At 48.4% G+C, this 18,960-nt stretch overlaps 1 protein-coding gene across 1 annotated transcript in view; it reads right to left on the reverse strand.

Moving 5' to 3' along the window:
• Positions 1-9,287: 9,287 nt before the first annotated feature.
• Positions 9,288-18,960, reverse strand: part of LOC118363357 (receptor expression-enhancing protein 2-like) — a 76,985-nt gene continuing 67,312 nt past the window's right edge. Inside the window, exon 8 of the mRNA XM_052488097.1 lies at positions 9,288-10,395. Within this exon, the coding sequence (XP_052344057.1) occupies positions 10,297-10,395 (99 nt within the window). The 3' untranslated portion in view covers positions 9,288-10,296. The remainder of the gene's footprint in view (positions 10,396-18,960) is intronic.

Consider the following 18,960-nt stretch of genomic DNA (forward strand, 5'->3'; position numbering starts at 1 on the left):
CAGATGTAGTGTTGAACTGAGGAGCTGTCGTCTCCAGATGTAGTGTTGAACTGAGGAGCTGTCGTCTCCGGATGTAGTGTTGAACTGAAGAGCTGTCGTCTCCGGATGTAGTGTTGAACTGAAGAGCTGTCGTCTCCGGATGTAGTGTTGAACTGAGGAGCTGTCGTCTCCGGATGTAGTGTTGAACTGAAGAGCTGTCGTCTCCGGATGTAGTGTTGAACTGAGGAGCTGTCGTCTCCGGATGTAGTGTTGAACTGAGGAGCTGTCGAGAATGTCCCCTCTTTCACCATGGTGATGATGTTCCGCTCCCCAATTCCCTTATTCCGCTGACTGAGAATGTATGGAGCCTCTCTCTCTCTCTCGTTCTCTCTTCCATTATCTCTCTCTTTCATTCTCTCTCATTTCCTCTCTCTCTTGTTCTCTCTTCCATTACCCCTCTCTTTCCTTCGCTCTCTCATTCATTCTTTCTCGCTTTCATTTCCTCTCTCATTCCCTCTCTCCCCTCACTTTAGTATCAAAGACATGATAATTAGCCTCAACAGAGGATTTAACTCATTCTATTATACTTCTCATTAATTAATAGATTGTATAATAATGACAGAGAAAAATTGCAATGCACCTTGTGACCGCGTGTGTATGTGATGCGTGCACGTGTGTGTGTACTAGTGCTACACAGTAGACTGACATTTCTGTACTTTTTCTCATACTGCCACATGAAAACCAGTATGGTACTAGTATTGTGTTACATTCATTTATTCTATCAAATCTGTGTCATGCTTGGAAATCAACTAAATGTATAGAACTTATTAGAAAACCTATTATTTTCACCAATTTCATCATGAGACGTGAACAGAATGCATCAGTGATTCATATTTGCTGCAACTTTCTGAAGAGGCAACGCCCCTGTCTGTGTGTGTGGTGCACATTGTTCTGGTCTCCCACTTTGTGTAGCCGTTAGCGATGCTAATGATAACAGTCTTCGGGTAGATGAAAATGCTTCCCCTATAACCTTCTCAATAAAATCAGAATCATGATTGTTTGCATCAATCTAGTGGCCATTTCTTTAGCATACTCCTTCACATGTGCGCTACAAAAACACAGCTAACCAAACAACAGTGCTAAGTGCCTGCACACTGGAATTAAAAGTGTAGCAACACAAACAAATCAACATTTTCAGAACTCAAATGTGGTCACCTGATGTGGTTTAAGCATTATTGTGGAACAGACAATTTTTGTTGTTTTTCTATGAAGAATTTTGAGAGCAAATACCTGGAAAATGTTGGTATTGTCTATCGTGATACTAAACCTAGTATCGGTATCGGAATCAAAATGTGGATATCGTGACAACACTAGTGTGTGTACATTCTTGCATTCAACCACACGTGTGTGAATGCTTCTTAGTGCACTCAGAACTTTAAACCAAATTCTGAAACATTTCCACTTATCCCCTCTACCCCTTCCTTTCCCTCTCAATTTATTTGTCTCTTCTTCCCTCCACTTCCTTTCCTCTTCTCCCCTCTCCCTCTTTTTCCCCTTCCTTTCCTCTTCTCCCCTCTCCCTCTTTTTCCCCTTCCTTTCCTCTTCTCCCCTCTCCCTCTTTTTCCCCTGCCTTTCCTCCCCTCTCCCTCTTTTTCCCCTTCCTTTCCTCCCCTCTCCCTCTTTTCCCCCTTCCTTTCCTCCCCTCTCCCTCTCTTTCCCCTTCCTTTCCTCTTCTCCCCTCTCCCTCTTTTTCCCCTTCCTTTCCTCTTCTCCCCTCTCCCTCTTTTTCCCCTTCCTTTCCTCTTCTCCCCTCTCCCTCTTTTTCCCCTTCCTTTCCTCCCCTCTCCCTCTCCCTCTTTTTCCCCTTCCTTTCCTCTTCTCCCCTCTCCCTCTTTTTCCCCTTCTCCACTCTCCCTCTTTTCCCCCTTCCTTTCCTCTTCTCCCCTCTCCCTCTTTTTCCCCTTCCTTTCCTCCCCTCTCCCTCTTTTCCCCCTTCCTTTCCTCTTCTCCCCTCTCCCTCTCACTCTTTTCCCCCTTCCTTTCCTCTTCTCCCCTCTCCCTCACTCTTTTCCCCCTTCCTTTCCTCTTCTCCCCTCTCCCTCTTTTTCCCCTTCTTTTCCTCTTCTCCCCTCTCCCTCTCCCTCTTTTTCCCCTTCCTTACCTCTTCTCCCCTCTCCCTCTCCCTCTTTTTCCCCTTCCTTACCTCTTCTCCCCTCTCCCTCTTTTTCCCCTTCCTTACCTCTTCTCCCCTCTCCCTCTCCCTCTTTTTCCCCTTCTCCCCTCTCCCTCTCCCTCTTTTTCCCCTTCCTTACCTCTTCTCCCCTCTCCCTCTCCCTCTTTCCCCTTCTCCCCTCTCCCTCCCTCTTTTTCCCCTTCCTTACCTCTTCTCCCTACCCTCCCCTCTTTTCTCTTTGCAGCATGCCCTTTTCATATCATTTGTAGACAACTAATGAGAACATTTCTGTCATGCGACTCAATCATAGGCACAGCTTCCGTCCCACGGTACCAGTTCCAGGTATCTAAGAGTTCCCACACACGTTACCCCAGATGAAGAACAACAAATAAAGAGAGAAACAAATAAAATCACATTTAATTCAGTCAGATGGTGGTGGAGAAGAGGGGGGGGGGGGCATATATAAGATGGGAAGACTTAAAAGGCGACACGGCAGGAACAGACCTGGGCTGGATTCACTAAAGTGAACATGCCAACCCAACCACCTTCGGCTCACAGAGGAGACTTGAATTCCATTGGTTTGGGAGTAATAAATAGGATTTAATGACGTGCTTCAGAACTTTGGCGACCACTAAGAATTGTTTTAACCTCCAACTTCGGGCTGGATCAAATAAAAATAAAATAAAAGTTTATTTGTCACGTGCACCAAATGCAACAGGTGTAGTAGATCTTACAGTGATATGCTTACTTACAGGCTCTAACCAATAGTGTGAAAAAAGGTGCGTGTGTGTGTGTGTGTGAGTGTAGGTAAAGAAATAAAACAACAGTAAAAATACATTTGAAATTAAGAGTTGCAAGGCTATATACAGACACCGGTTAGTCAGGCTGATTGAGGTAGTATGTACATGTAGGTATGGTTAAAGTGACTATGCATATATGATGAACAGAGAGTAGCAGTAGCATAAAGGAGGGGTTGGTGGGTGGTGGGACACAATGCAGATAGCCCAGTTAGCCAATGTTTAGGAGTCTTATGGCTCGGGGGAAAAAACTGTTGAGAAGCCTTTTTGTCCTAGACTTGCCACTCTGGTACCGCTTGCCATGCGGAAGTAGAGAGAACAGTCTATGACTGGGGTCTTTGACAATTTTTAGGGCCTACCTCTGACACCGCCTGGTGTACAGGTCCTGGATGGCTTTGCCCCAGTGATGTACTGGGCCGTACGCATTACCCTCTGAGGTACCTTGTGGTCGGAGGTCGAGCAGTTGCCGTATCAGGCAGTGATGTAACCGGTCAGGATGCTCTCAATGTTGCAGCTGTAGAACCTTTTGAGGATCTCAGGACCCATGCCAATTCTTTTTAGTTACCTGAGGGGGAATAGGCTTTGTCGTGCCCTCTTCAAGACTGCCTCTTCTCTCTACTACCGCATGGCAAGCGGTACCGGAGTGCCAAGTCTAGGACAAAAAGGCTTCTCAACAGTTTTTACCCCCGAGCCATAAGACTCCTGAACAGGTAACCAAATGGCTACCAGGACTATTTGCATTGTGTGCCCCCCCAACCCTTCTTTTACACTGCTGCTACTCTCTGTTTATCTTATATACACAGTCACTTCAACTATACATTCATGTACATACTACCTCAATTGGGCCAACCAACCAGTGCTCCCGCACATTGGCTAACCGGGCTGTCTGCATTGTGTCCCACCACCCACCAACCCCTCTTTTACACTACCTACATGTACATACTACCTCAATAAGCCTGATTAACGGGTGTCTGTTTGTATATAGCCTTGCTACTCTTATTTTCAAATGTCTTTTTACTGTTGTTTAATTTCTTTACTTACCTAGACACACACACACACACACACACACACACACCCTTTTTCTTCGCATTATTGGTTAGAGCCTGTAAGTAACCATTTCACTGTAAGGTCTACTACACCTGTTGCATTTGGTGCACGTGACAAATAAACGTTGATTTGAAGTCTAAATAGGTTAAAGAGATCTATGGAAATGGGAATCCTCCAGCTACCCCACCATCATTTGCTGTGCACTCCTGGTGACTTATCTCCCAGAAACAAAGATGGATGTATCAGAAGGTTTTTTTAAACCTGTTCTTTGTCCCAGCTGCTACTTCTCAGAAGGAAATTATTTTCTGGGCTGAGGGAGATTGACAGACAACAGAAGAGAAATAACATCCTTATTTAGCTTCAACATATCGGACATGATTTCTTGTTTTAAAGCCGGCGCTTTTCCATCATTAAGCTGCTTCCTGTGAAAGCATAAAGCTCCATCTTCACTGACCCAGGCAGTGAATGCTGCCACTTCAATCCATAATTACTCCCCACGCTTGTCCCCTCGTTTCAAACAATCGCACAATTACATGCATCTACATAACGCCTGTTCACCAAAGCCCACAATGTCGCTTTCTCAAACACCTCTAAAGCCTTGTTAACATTGGCAGTTTCAAAATTGCATCTGCGATTCATATCTGTTATTTTTCCTGAAGTACGAACAGACAAAAATCATATGGAATCAGATCTTTCTAGCCACATTTCAAATCACCTTCATAGGTGGTTTGAAGTAAGCTACAAATCTGATTCCTGGCCATGCGACTTGTGTCTGAACGGTCAAATCTGATTTATTTGCCGTGAAATGGTTTTTAGACTGTTATTTGGCATATCTTGTGGCTTGCTAGCTACTCTGATGACATGACCAGAACATGTGGTAGCTAACTAGCTTGTTAATTGTTTACAAACAAATTAGTGAAAGCTAAACCGTTACCGAGCCAGCTAGTTCAGGGTTTCCCAAACTCGGTCCTGGTCCCCCCCTGGGTGCACGTTTTGGGTTTTGCCCCTAGCACTACACAGATGATTCAAATAATCAAAGCTTGAGGATGAGTCGGTTATTTGAATCAGCTGTGTAGTGCTAGGGGCAAAAAACTAGATGTGTACCCAGGGGGGGGCCCAGGACCGAGTTTGGAAAACCCTGAGCTAGTTGACTGCTGTGGCTAACCAAAAATGACTTTGGAAGTTGGATCACCTATCCTTTGAGGGTTTAAAATTGTCCTTACACTATGATTTTGAACATTCAAAGCAACTGGGACACGTCCATGGCAGTCATTGTTGTCCCCTTGGCTTGCTACAGAACTTCTGAGTGATAAGAACCACGAGCATCACCACCAATCATCCTACACCACTGAACACACAACTGTCATTACTATGACAACTAGAGTATCCATGTCAGCAAATGACTGTTGTCTGAAAACACACAAATTCGATTTGGGGTGCTTTCATAAATTCTACTCCGATTTCAGTGCACTCTCGTCTGTGTGCCAGAGCACAGAAAAACTGATGAATTCACAAAAGCTCAACACCCGTCAAATGTGGCCGGTGTCAGTAAACATAGGCAAAAAAGAGTAATTCAATTGTTGCCAGCAGCAGAGTTGCAGGATAATATGAAAATAGCCTAACCATATCTGCTAGGGCGAGTTAAACGGGCAGAGTGAGGTGTTCTCTCATTTGTTTCTGGAAGTAGCTAGCAAGCTAGCCAACGTTAGCCAGTTAGCTTGGGTGCGTGACTGCCGTTGTGAGGCTAGAACATTCTGATCAACCCTACTCACCGGCCAGAGCGTCCAGGGTGCGCTCTGAATGCTCCGAGAGTGAAACGCTCTGAATTTATGAACTGGACAATCTGACAAGGCTCTGAATTTATGAACGCCCAGAGCACACTGAGTGCACTCTGGCACTACAGATTAAATTTAAGAACACACCCATGGTCACTTGTAACTTCATGTTTGGACAGTCAGTATTGCAAAACTGATTTGTATTAACGCTACACAAACCATCATTTCAATAGATAGTTCCTCACAAATCAACACACTCACAGTGAGTAAGCGGATATTGAACAGTACTATATACCTTTTAGTTCCACCAACAACTGGATTCAACTCTAGCATCGTTAAGACATTCAGCAACCAGTGTTTCTATGTCTATCTGGGATGAAGACAATGTGAGAGAGAGAGAGAGAGAGAGAGAGAGAGAGAGAGAGAGAGAGAGAGAGAGAGAGAGAGAGAGAGAGAGAGAGAGAGAGAGAGAGAGAGAGAGAGAGAGAGAGAGAGAGAGAGAGAGAGAGAGAGAGAGAGAGAGAGAGAGAGAGAGAGAGAGAGAGAGAGAGAGCGAGGCTTGGCAGATCATCATGTTCCTCCTCCCTGGGCATTAGCCTTGTTTTATGAGCCAGTCACAGCACATGATTCGCTCCAGCGTCGACAGCTGGAGCACAGGAGGGCGAAGAGGGGGGTTTTGTTCACTGATTTATGATGAATGTGTTTAATAAGGAACCAGCTAGCTATCTTGAACAGGACAGATCTATAGAAAGGTGTGTTACCACTGTATAATCATTTTGCTTTGGATCTTTCTAACTGCTTTGAGTGCATCATTAGTAGCAGCCTGCTGGTGTGATCTCATGATCTTTCCTGGATTTCTCCTTGATGAAGGAAATGTGTAATGTTCTCAAGCTCTGCATGTCTTCTGGAACCTGTACTGAGTAGCAGTGTGCACATAGACCGCAGTCACATAGAGGTAGCAGTCTTGAGTAAAGCTGCACATGACATTACGCAACAGAATATTCCCTATATCTCTCTCTTTCAAAGTTACTCTCACATCACACTTTCAAATGGTGGCCAGCAACGATAAGTAGGCTTTGAGGGCCTGGCTACAGTAAAACTAGTCTCTCTCTCTTTCTTGTGGAGTTGTGATAGAGGTAATCTCTAAGAGAGGAAGAGAGGAATGGAAGAGTGTGGTGGAGGCAGATCAATCTATCACAGAGCGTCTGGTTGATGGAGGTTCCATCCCGCCAGCAGGCTCTAATGAAGCTGTCTGGAAGGGGATCCTACCCTGACACCTTTACCCAGCATGTAACATAATTCTGCCAAGTTAGGCCTGTGGCTGTATTGTGACCATGTTGACAGGGTTCTGCAGTAAGATCCTTTTATTGGTGAAGGATTCATGCCTCACACACACTCAAACCCATCACACATATCCACAGTCATGCCATTAATCAGTGTTGTCAGTATTTAACATGGCGCAATCTTCAGTCTAAATGAATAGCATGTTTAACCCGGACAGCTTGTCTTGTTTCTCTGATGATAGGAAGTTCCTGGTCTGTTTCCTGCCACTGCTGCCAGCCAGAGGGGACAACAGCTCTATACAGCTGCCCTGCCCTGTGCTCTCCTGATGCCCACCCTGGCCGCTACTCTGCCCGCTCGCGTCTGACCAGTGTCAACATGCCTTGCGTCCCTCCGTCTAACGTTAGCTGACACAGTCTCCCCAGGCTCGTTGCGAGCCGCGCTCCGATCAGCGGCGGCATCTCGTTTGTAGTGGAATTACAAACCGGCAGACACATTGACCTATTCTTTTAGCTTTAGCATCAATGTCAGGCCTCGTTGAGGCGCCACGAGCCGCCTTCGAACACCGCCAGATAACCCGGCATGGCCGTCACTGCCAAACATCAAAGAGATAAATATAAACAGCTCTGCTAGCTAACACTGCCCTGTAAGGAGGAGAACGTTAACCCTTTGAGCAGAGCACCAGTGGGACAACATCAAACATGGCCAGGGGGGAAGGCTTTAGTTTAGCGTGTTGCTAGGAAAACATTAGTGAGCCCAGCACTAGCTACTCTCTATCACTGCCTGCCTACAGTGGTTGCTATAGAGACAGTTGAAGAGCTGAGGAACGTAGAAAAGAGAGAGATGGTCACTGGTGACGGCTGGTTGGTTAATAAGGATAATTGTTTCACTTTAATACTTGGTGTTATTGATAAAAATTGGACGTAATGGAGTGCGTGTTGTCTTCTCTCCGTCTGTCATTTTACCCTGGCCTTTTTAAGGAATGCATTTGCAGCACTTATTGTCAAACAGTGACCAGGGTTGCAAAGTTTGGTTAACTTTCCCAAAATACCCCAGTTTTCCAGAAATTACGGTTGGAATATTCCCAGAATTAAGAGGGAATAAGCAGAAAATCTGCAATCCTCCAACCAGGATTTCTCCCAAAAAATGACACTTTGGAACCCTGGTCTGGCAAGAGCCGAAGGATTACAGTACACAGAAGAGTTCATGGTGGTTTCACTGAGTAGGTTACAGAATCACAGCAGTCGCCTTGTATCAATATATCCCAGTGTTCAGGATCCCCATTGTTCCTGGTGTTTTCTCTCGTTCTACGCCTGCTTTATTGTCAAGAGTATGTTGTAGGCGTTAGCCTGAGGGCAACACACACACTCCTCACTCCGTCTCTCTGACTCTCCTCACTGACAGGGCTCCAAATCTCTCCTCTGTATATTCTCTTTCTTTCTCTGGAATTGAATCCCGGCCTAGGGCTATCATGGAAGTAGCGTTGTCGGTATATGAGAGTTTATAGTCATCCATGTCAACAGGAAGTGGTGTGTGACACACTTTGACCTGTCCAAATCTCAGGTACGCAATATTACTGTATTAGTCCCAGGTCCAGCAAGCAATGTCTGTCTATGGAGACTGATGGTGTTCTCATCTTCTTAATAAACGGTGTGCATGGTGGGACTCAGACTCTCTCCTGCCATTTAGATGTAATATGATCTCCCCCTCAGAGAGAGAGAGGAGGAATGGGGGAGGTGAAAGTCTGAGTGTTAAAGGAGATTACTGCCTTATTGCTCTGAGACTCTCCTCTCTGGCATGCCTGACCCCACACACACACACACACACACACACACACACACACACACACACACACACACACACACACACACACACACACACATTCACTGAGAAGGTAACAATAAATCAGTCCAGATTGAGCGCAAGTGGCAGAGACAGAATAACAGGCCAAGGTTGAGCAAGAAAGGAAGAGAGAGGAAAATATATTGGGAGACAAAGAAATATAGGATGATGACAAACAAGATAACAAAACAAGATCTCATAGTTTCCCTTGGAAATCCGACAGTATTATGGATGAACGTCTTATTAATGCATTAATTCTGCATGGTTACAGGGTATAAACAGAAACAACTAAAACGTTAACAGTTTAAGCATTAAAGGGGCAATCAGCAGATGTTACATCCATTTTACTTAGAAATGTATCCTGTTTTAGGGAAGACCCAGATGTAGAAAGTGTGGAAGTAACACAAGTTTATTACTAGAACAGGGGGCAGGTCAAGGGCAGGCAGAGGTCAGTAATCCTGTTCAGAGTCCAAAAGGTACAGAGCAGCAGGCAGGCTCAGGGTCAGGGCAGGCAGAGGTCAATGATCCAGTGTGGTGGGACAAGGTACAGGATGGCAGGCAGGCTCAGGGTCAGGGCAGGCGGAGGTCAATGATCCAGTGTGGTGGGACAAGGTACAGGATGGCAGGCAGGCTCAGGGTCAGGGCATGCAGAGGTCAATGATCCAGTGTGGTGGGACAAGGTACAGGATGGCAGGCAGGCTCAGGGTCAGGGCATGCAGAGGTCAATGATCCAGTGTGGTGGGACAAGGTACAGGATGGCAGGCAGGCTCAGGGTCAGGGCATGCAGAGGTCAATGATCCAGTATGGTGGGACAAGGTACAGGATGGCAGGCAGGCTCAGGGCCAGGGCAGGCGGAGGTCAATGATCCAGTGTGGTGGGACAAGTTACAGGATGGCAGGCAGGCTCAGGGTCAGGGCATGCAGAGGTCAATGATCCAGTATGGTGGGACAAGGTACAGGATGGCAGGCAGGCTCAGGGTCAGGGCATGCAGAGGTCAATGATCCAGTGTGGTGGGACAAGGTACAGGATGGCAGGCAGGCTCAGGGTCAGGGCATGCAGAGGTCAATGATCCAGTGTGGTGGGACAAGGTACAGGATGGCAGGCAGGCTCAGGGTCAGGGCAGGCGGAGGTCAATGATCCAGTGTGGTGGGACAAGTTACAGGATGGCAGGCAGGCTCAGGGTCAGGGCATGCAGAGGTCAATGATCCAGTGTGGTGGGACAAGTTACAGGATGGCAGGCAGGCTCAGGGTCAGGGCATGCAGAGGTCAATGATCCAGTGTGGTGGGACAAGGTACAGGATGGCAGGCAGGCTCAGGGTCAGGGCAGGCGGAGGTCAATGATCCAGTGTGGTGGGACAAGTTACAGGATGGCAGGCAGGCTCAGGGTCAGGGCATGCAGAGGTCAATGATCCAGTGTGGTGGGACAAGGTACAGGATGGCAGGCAGGCTCAGGGTCAGGGCAGGCAGAATGGTCAAAATCGGGAAAGCTAGAAAACAGGAACTATAGAAAAAAGATAAGACCAAGGGGAAAAACACTTGTAGGCTTGACGGACAAAACAAACTGGCAACAGACAAACAGAGAACACAGGTATAAATACACTTGGGGATAATGGGAAAGATGGGCAACACCTGGAGGGCGGTGGAGACAATCACAAAGACAGGTGAAACAGATCAGAGGGTGAAAAAATTATATGTAGCCATTGATTCTTGAAAAATATAACTTATAAATGCCTTATAAATCAGAACCCAAAATATATGCTTGTTTTTGCTCCTATGATTGTAACAAAGAAAATGTAAACAAAGACCATACAGGCTCAAAACAGGGTAAAATTATCATTTTGATATCATAGATGGTCAGTCCTTGTATCCATAGCTGTCTATGAATTTGAGAGGTTACATTTCTCCAATCCCATCCCTCAGCTTTCTAACAAACCTGGGGCGTTATTGTTATTGTTTCTACTGCTGATTGTCGCTTTAAAGGGATACTTCAGGATTTTGGCAATGAAGACCTTTATCTACTACCCCAGAGTCATATGAACATTTATGTCTCTGTGTGCTGGAAAAGTAGCTGAAGCGCTTCATTGCCAAAATCCCGAAGTAAATCCCAAAGTATCCCTTTAAGGTTAGGTTTATGGTTTTGGGAAGGCTTAAAACAAAATAATAAAATAACAACTCATTATTACCACCAAGTATCATCAAGTATTCTCGGCTCTCTAGAGCATTGTGAACTGTGGTGGGGCAGTGGTCTGAGCAACATGCTTCGGCTCTGAGCATCACGAGTCCCTGCCCAGTGCTGTGCAATTGTATTTTATTGTTTTTGTGAGTGCCGAGAAAGGCATATATCGATGTTCTCAGGACCTTTTCAAACGCCCAAAATCGAAGTCTATTTCTAGTGATCAGGCTGAGAAAACAAACAACAGGAAGAAAAGCTGAGAAAACCAGAGCTGACAGACAGTGGATTGATAAAGCCAGAGCGGTTTGTGTTCCTGCTCCATTGTGCTATGCGTGGGATCAGTGCGAGGTGGAGTTAGGAGAGGTGAGGAGGCGAGTGGGCACGGGGGTTTGTAGGAGGGGGAGCTCTGAGCAGTCTGGTGGTAGGAGGGGTGGGGGGGGGGCTCTGAGCAGTCTGGCGGTAGGAGGGGTGGGGGCAAAAGTGAAAGACCTTTTCCTGGACCACTGAGGACATTCACCAGAAACCTCAATCAGAGAAAGAGAGAGAGAGCAAGAGAGAGGAACAGAGAAAGAAAGAGAAATAGACAGGAACAGAGAGAAGAGGGAGAGCGGGAGAAAGAGAAAGTTGCAATCAGTTGTGCAACTGACTAGGTATCCCCTTTCCATCGCCCCTGTGAGAGAGAGCAAGCGCGAGAGAGAGGGCGTGGAGAGCGAGAGAGAGCGCTGCTATCCTCCCACACAATTGCTGTACCAACACTTGTATGCCATCCAGACAGTTACTGTAAGATAGTATATTCTGAATACTGTAGTTTCCAGTCCAATACATGTTCATTCTAACTCTTAGATAGATATAGTTCAGTGTTCATCGTCATTGTGTACTGGTGAAGTGGGCTTTCTGCCATAACAGCTGACATGCAGAAGACAGACTGTAAAGAGTTATCTTGTGCCATAACAGAGGACCCTGCAGTAACCAGAAGACAGACAGTGAAGCGTTATCTTTGCCCTTGGTGTCACGTCTACTCCCGCTCCTCCCCTCCGGCATTCTATGTGGCCGGTATGCTAACTACCTGTCCTGGCATCCATCATTACGCACACCTGGCATCCATCATTACGCACACCTGGCATCCATCAATACACACACCTGGCATCCATCATTACGCACACCTGGCATCCATCATTACGCACACCTGGCATCCATCATTACGCACACCTGGCATCCATCATTACGCACACCTGGCATCCATCATTACGCACACCTGGCATCCATCATTACGCACACCTGGCATCCATCATTACGCACACCTGGCATCCATCATTACGCACACCTGGCATCCATCATTACGCACACCTGGCATCCATCATTACGCACACCTGGCATCCATCATTACGCACACCTGGCATCCATCATTACGCACACCTGGCATCCATCATTACGCACACCTGGCATCCATCATTATGCATACTTGCAGATCATCATGATACTCACCTGGACTCCATTACCTTCCTGATTACCTCCCCTATATCTGTCACTCCCTTGGCTTCCTTCCTCAGTCAGTATTGTTACTGTGTTCATGTGTAAACGCCACTGTTATGTTGTCTCATTTCATGTTTGTTGTTTTATTAAACGTTTCACCTGCACTTGCCTCGCGACTCACAGCGTCTCCGTTACAGAATACTGACTCAAGCAATGGAAGTAGCATGAAAACCGAATATAAGACTCTTTCTCTGTCTCTTGATAACTCTTTATCAATTAAATCAATTTAGCCTCAAATAAATAATGAAACATGTTCAATTTGGTTTAAATAATGCAAAAACAAAGTGTTGGAGAAGAAAGTAATATGTGCCATGTAAAAATGTGCCATGTAAAAAAGCTAACGTTTAAGTTCCTTGCTCAGAACATGAGAACATAAGAAAGTTGGTGGTTCCTTTTAACATGAGACTTCAATATTCCAAGGTAAGAGGTTTTAGGTTGTAGTTAATATAGTATTTATAGGACTATTTCTCTCTATACCATTTGTATTTCATATACCTTTGACTATTGGATGTTCTTATAGGCACTTTAGTATTGCCAGTGTAACAGTATAGCTTTCGTCCCCCTCCTCGAGTGACGTTTGAAACAGTATTAGCGCACACCCAGCTAACTAGCTAGCCATTTCACATTGGTTACACCAGCCATTAGGCTGATAGGCTTGAAGTCAAAAACAAAGCTGTGCTTGCGAAGAGCTGCTGGCAAAACGCACTAAAGTGCTGTTTGAATGAATGATTACGGGCCTGCTGCTGCTCAGTCAGACTGCTCTATCAAATCAGACGTAATTATAACAGAAATACAAGCCTTTGGTCATTAATATGATCGAATCCGGAAACTATCATTTCGAAAACAAAACGTTTATTATTTCAGTGAAATACGGAACCGTTCGGTATTTCATCTCACGGGTGGCATCCCAAGTCTAAATATTCCTGTTACATTGTACAACCTTCAATGTATGTCATAATTATGTAAAATTAAGGGAAATTAGTTCGCAATGAGCCAGGCAACCAAAACTGTTGCACATACCCTGACTCTGCGTGCAATGAACGCAAGAGATGTGACACAATTTCACCTGGTTAATATTGCCTGCTAAACTGGATTAGTAGTTATAACTAGTGATTATGATTGATTGTTTTTTATAAGAAATTTAGCTAGCTAGCAATTTACCTTGGCTTCTACTGCATTCGTGTAACAGGCAGGCTACTCATGGAGTGTAATGGTTAGAGCGTTGGACTAGTTAACTGTGCGGTTGCAAGATTGAAACCCCTGAGCTGACAAGGTGAAAATCTGTTGTCCTGCCCCTGAACAAGGCAGTTAACCCACAGTTCCTAGGCAGTCATTGAAAATAAGAATGTGTTCTTAACTGACTTGCCTAGTTAAATAAAAAGGTATAAAATGTTTTTTAATTTAAAAAATAATAATAATCGGAAAACGGCGCCCAAAAATACAGATTTCTGATGGTTATGAAAACTTGAAATCGGCCCCAATTAATCGTCCATTCGATTAATCGGTCGATTTCTACTCTAGAGAGTTGAAAACAGCAGGTCTGGGACAGGTAGGATGTCCGGTGAACAGGTCAGGTTTCCATAGCCGCAGGCAGAAGATTTGAAACTGGAGCAGCAGCAAGGCCAGGTGGACTGGGGACAGCAAGGAGTCATCAGGCTAGGTAGTCCTGAGGCATGGTCCTAGGGCTCAGGTCCTCCAAGAGAAAGAAAGAATTCGAGAGAGCATACTTAAATTCACACAGGACTCCAGATAAGACAGGAGAAATACACCAGATATAACAGACTGACCCTAGCCCCCGACACAAACTACTGCAGCATAAATACTGGAGGCTGAGACAGGAGGGGTCGAGAGACACTGTGGTCCGATGATACCCCCGGACAGGGCCAAACAGGCAGAATATAACCCCACCCACTTTGCCAAAGCACAGTCTCCACTACAGAGGACTCAATGAGATTACCACGACGTACCGTTACCCTCTCCCGTTGGTGCCGGCAGCCATCGAACAGTTCGGCGGGGCCCAGTACTTTACCAGACTGGACCTGCGGAGTGCTTGCAATCTCATCCGCATCCGGGAGAGGGATGAGTCAAAGACTGCGTTTAGCACAATGGCTGGTCACTACGAGTACTTGGCAATGGCATTTGGCTTAGCCAATGCTCCATCAGTGTTCCAGTTGATGAGTTGTTCAGGGACATGCTTGGTCGTGACATCTTGATCTACTCGGCTACCCTGGAGGATCACATCACTCACGTTCAAGCAGTCCTGGAATGACATCCTGGCTAACCACCTGTTCATCAAGGCTGAGAAGTGCCAATTGCATCAGAGGGCTGTTTCCTTCTTAGGCTACCAAATCAGCCCGCAGGGAGTGAGGGTTGACGACAAGAAGGTAGATGCGGTCAGTTCATGACCAGTCCCAACCACCATAGAAGGGTTACAAAGGTTTTTGGGGTTTGCCAACTTCTACCACCGTTTCATCAGGAACTCAGTCACTGCTCCTCTCACTTTTCTCCTTAAGGGATGCACCCGTAGGTTGGTGTGGAGCCCGGCAGCCGATGAGGCCTTCTGTCTACTCAAGGGACGTTTCACCTCTGCCCCGTTGCGCAAACATCCAGACCCCACGATATTGTGTGTGTGTGTGTGTGTGTGTGTGTGTGTGTGTGTGTGTGTTTCTGGACCTCCCCCTGCCAAACAACACACAAGTTGTGCGGAAGTACCATGGAGAGTGGAGAGGTGTGTGTTGTGGTCGAGGAGACGGGAAGACAAGGAGGAGGAGAGGAGCACTAGGGTGGATTACAAGAAGGAAACATTAACGGCACATTATTAACTAAATATTGATGAAGTCATATCAAGAGATTCTTGTTCCATTATTCAGAGTTATAGGGGGGATGAGTGGAGGTGGGGAAGGGGGATGATTGGAAGGGGGAAAGGGGGATGATTGGAAGGGGGAAAGGGGGATGAGTGGAAGGGGAAAGGGGGATGAGTGGAGGGGGAAAGGGGGATGAGTGGAAGGGGGAAAGGGGATGAGTGGAGGGGGAAAGGGGGATGAGTGGAGGGGAAAGGGGGATGAGTGGAAGGGGGGGATGAGTGGAAGGGGGAAAGGGGGATGAGTGGAAGGGGGAAAGGGGGATGAGTGGAAGGGGGAAAGGGGATGAGTGGAAGGGGGAAAGGGGATGAGTGGAAGGGGATGAGTGGAGGGGGAAAGGGGGATGAGTGGAAGGGGATGAGTGGAGGGGGAAAGGGGGATGAGTGGAGGGGGAAAGGGGGATAAGTGGAAGGGGGAAAGGGGATGAGTGGAAAAGGGGGATAAGTGGAAGGGGGAAAGGGGGATGAGTGGAAAAGGGGATAAGTGGAAGGGGGTGAGTGGAAGGGGGTGAGTGGAAGAGGGGAAGAGTGGAGGGGAAAGGGGGATAAGTGGAAGGGGGAAAGGGGGATGAGTGGAAGAGGGGGAGGAGGAAGGGGGGGAAAGGGGGATAAGTGGAAGGGGGAAAGGGGGATAAGTGGAAGGGGGAAAGGGGGATAAGTGGAAGGGGGGAAGGGGATAAGTGGAAGGGGGAAAGGGGGATGAGTGGAAGAGGGGGAGGAGTGAAGGGGGGAAAGGGGGATAAGTGGCAGGGGATGAGTGGAAGGGGGAAAGGGTGGTGAGGGAAGAGGGGAAGAGTGGAGGGGGAAAGGGGGATGAGTGGAAGGGGGAAAGAGGGATGAGGGAAGGGGAAAGAGGGATGAGTGGAAGGGGGAAAGGGGGATGAGTGGAAGGGGAAAGAGGGATGAGTGGAAGGGGGAAAGGGGGATGAGTGGAAGAGGGGAGGAGGAAGGGGGAAAGGGGGATAAGTGGAAGGGGGAAAGGGGGATAAGTGGAAGGGGGAAAGGGGGATGAGTGGAAGAGGGGAGGAGAAGGGGGAAAGGGGGATAAGTGGAAGGGGAAAGGGGGATGAGGGAAGAGGGGAGGATGAAGGGGGAAAGGGGATAAGTGGAAGGGGGATGAGTGGAAGGGGGTGAGTGGAAGGGGGAGTGGAAGAGGGAAGAGTGGAGGGGGAAAGGGGGATAAGTGGAAGGGGGAAAGGGGATGAGTGGAAGAGGGGAGGAGTGAAGGGGGGAAAGGGGGATAAGTGGAAGGGGGAAAGGGGATGAGTGGAAGAGGGGGAGGAGTGAAGGGGGGGGAAAGGGGGATAAGTGGCAGGGGGATGAGTGGAAGGGGGAAAGGGTGGTGAGTGGAAGAGGGAAGAGTGGAGGGGGAAAGGGGGATGAGTGGAAGGGGAAAGGGGATGAGTGGAAGGGGGAAAGGGGGATGAGTGGAAGGGGAAAGGGGGATGAGTGGAAGGGGGAAAGGGGGATGAGTGGAAGGGGGAAAGAGGGATGAGTGGAAGGGGGAAAGGGGATGAGTGGAAGGGGAAAGGGGATGAGGGAAGAGGGGGAGGAGTGAAGGGGGGAAAGGGGATAAGTGGAAGGGGAAAGGGGGATATGGAAGGGGGAAAGGGGGATGAGTGGAAGAGGGGAGGAGTGAAGGGGGAAAGGGGGATAAGTGGAAGGGGGAAAGGGGATGAGTGGAAGAGGGGAGGAGTGAAGGGGGGAAAGGGGGATAAGTGGAAGGGGGAAAGGGGATAAGTGGAAGGGGGAAAGGGGGATGAGGGAAGAGGGGAGGAGTGAAGGGGGGAAAGGGGGATAAGTGGAAGGGGGGAAAGGGGATGAGTGGAAGGGGGAAAGGGGGATGAGTGGAAGGGGGAAAGAGGGATGAGTGGAAGGGGGAAAGAGGGATGAGTGGAAGGGGGAAAGGGGGATGAGTGGAAGGGGGAAAGGGGGATGAGTGGAAGGGGGAAAGAGGGATGAGTGGAAGGGGAAAGGGGGATGAGTGGAAGGGGGAAAGGGGGATGAGTGGAAGGGGGAAAGGGGGATGAGTGGAAGGGGGAAAGGGGATGAGTGGAAGGGGGAAAGAGGGATGAGTAGAAGGGGGAAAGAGGGATGAGTGGAAGGGGGAAAGAGGGATGAGTGGAAGGGGGAAAGAGGGATGAGTGGAAGGGGGAAAGAGGGATGAGTGGAAGGCGGAAAGGGGATGAGTGGAAGGGGAAAGGGGGATGAGTGGAGGGGGAAAGGGGGATGAGTGGAAGAGGGGGAGGAGTGAAGGGGGGAAAGGGGGATAAGTGGAAGGGGGAAAGGGGATAAGTGGAAGGGGGATGAGTGGAAGGGGGAAAGGGGGTGAGGGAAGAGGGGAAAGAGGGATGAGTGGAAGGGGGAAAGGGGATGAGTGGAAGGGGGAAAGGGGGATGAGTGGAAGGGGGAAAGGGGGATGAGTGGAAGGGGAAAGGGGGATGAGGGAAGGGGGAAAGAGGGATGAGTGGAAGGGGGAAAGGGGGATGAGTGGAAGGGGGGATGAGTGGAAGGCGAAAGGGGGATGAGTGGAAGGAAAGGGGGATGAGTGGAAGGCGGAAAGGGGGGATGAGTGGAAGGAAAGGGGGATAAAGAGGGGAGGAGTAAGGGGGAAAGGGGGGAAAGGGGGATAAGTGGAAGGGGGAAAGGGGGATGAGTGGAAGAGGGGAGGAGAAGGGGGGGGAAAGGGGGATAAGTGGAAGGGGGGAAAGGGGGATGAGTGGAAGGGGGAAAGGGGGAAGAGTGGAAGAGGGGGAGGAGTGAAGGGGGAAAGGGGGATGAGTGGAAGGGGGAAAGAGGGATGAGTGGAAGGGGAAAGAGGGATGAGTGGAAGGGGGAAAGGGGGATGAGTGGAAGGGGGAAAGGGGGATGAGTGAAAGGGGGAAAGAGGGATGAGTGGAAGGGGGAAAGGGGATGAGTGGAAGGGGAAAGGGGGATGAGTGGAAGGGGGAAAGGGGGATGAGTGGAAGGGGGAAAGGGGATGAGTGGAAGGGGGAAAGAGGGATGAGTAGAAGGGGGAAAGAGGGATGAGTGGAAGGGGGAAAGAGGGATGAGTGGAAGGGGGAAAGGGGGATGAGGGAAGAGGGGAGGAGTGAAGGGGGGAAAGGGGGATAAGTGGAAGGGGAAAGGGGGATAAGTGGAAGGGGGAAAGGGGATGAGTGGAAGAGGGGGGAGGAGGGGGAAAGGGGGATAAGGGAAGGGGGAAAGGGGGATGAGAAGAGGGGGGAGGAGTGAAGGGGGGAAAGGGGGATAAGTGGAAGGGGGAAAGGGGGATAAGTGGAAGGGGGAAAGGGGATGAGTGGAAGAGGGGAGGAGGAAGGGGGGAAAGGGGGATAAGTGGAAGGGGGAAAGGGGGATGATGGAAGGGGGAAAGGGGGATGAGTGGAAGGGGAAAGAGGATGAGTGGAAGGGGAAAAGGGGGATGAGTGGAAGGGGGAAAGGGGGATGAGTGGAAGGGGGAAAGGGGGATGAGTGGAAGGGGGAAAGAGGGATGAGTGGAA

This window comes from Oncorhynchus keta, chromosome 30 (genome assembly GCF_023373465.1).
Source record: "Oncorhynchus keta strain PuntledgeMale-10-30-2019 chromosome 30, Oket_V2, whole genome shotgun sequence".
In the NCBI taxonomy this organism is placed as follows: Eukaryota; Metazoa; Chordata; class Actinopteri; order Salmoniformes; family Salmonidae; genus Oncorhynchus; species Oncorhynchus keta.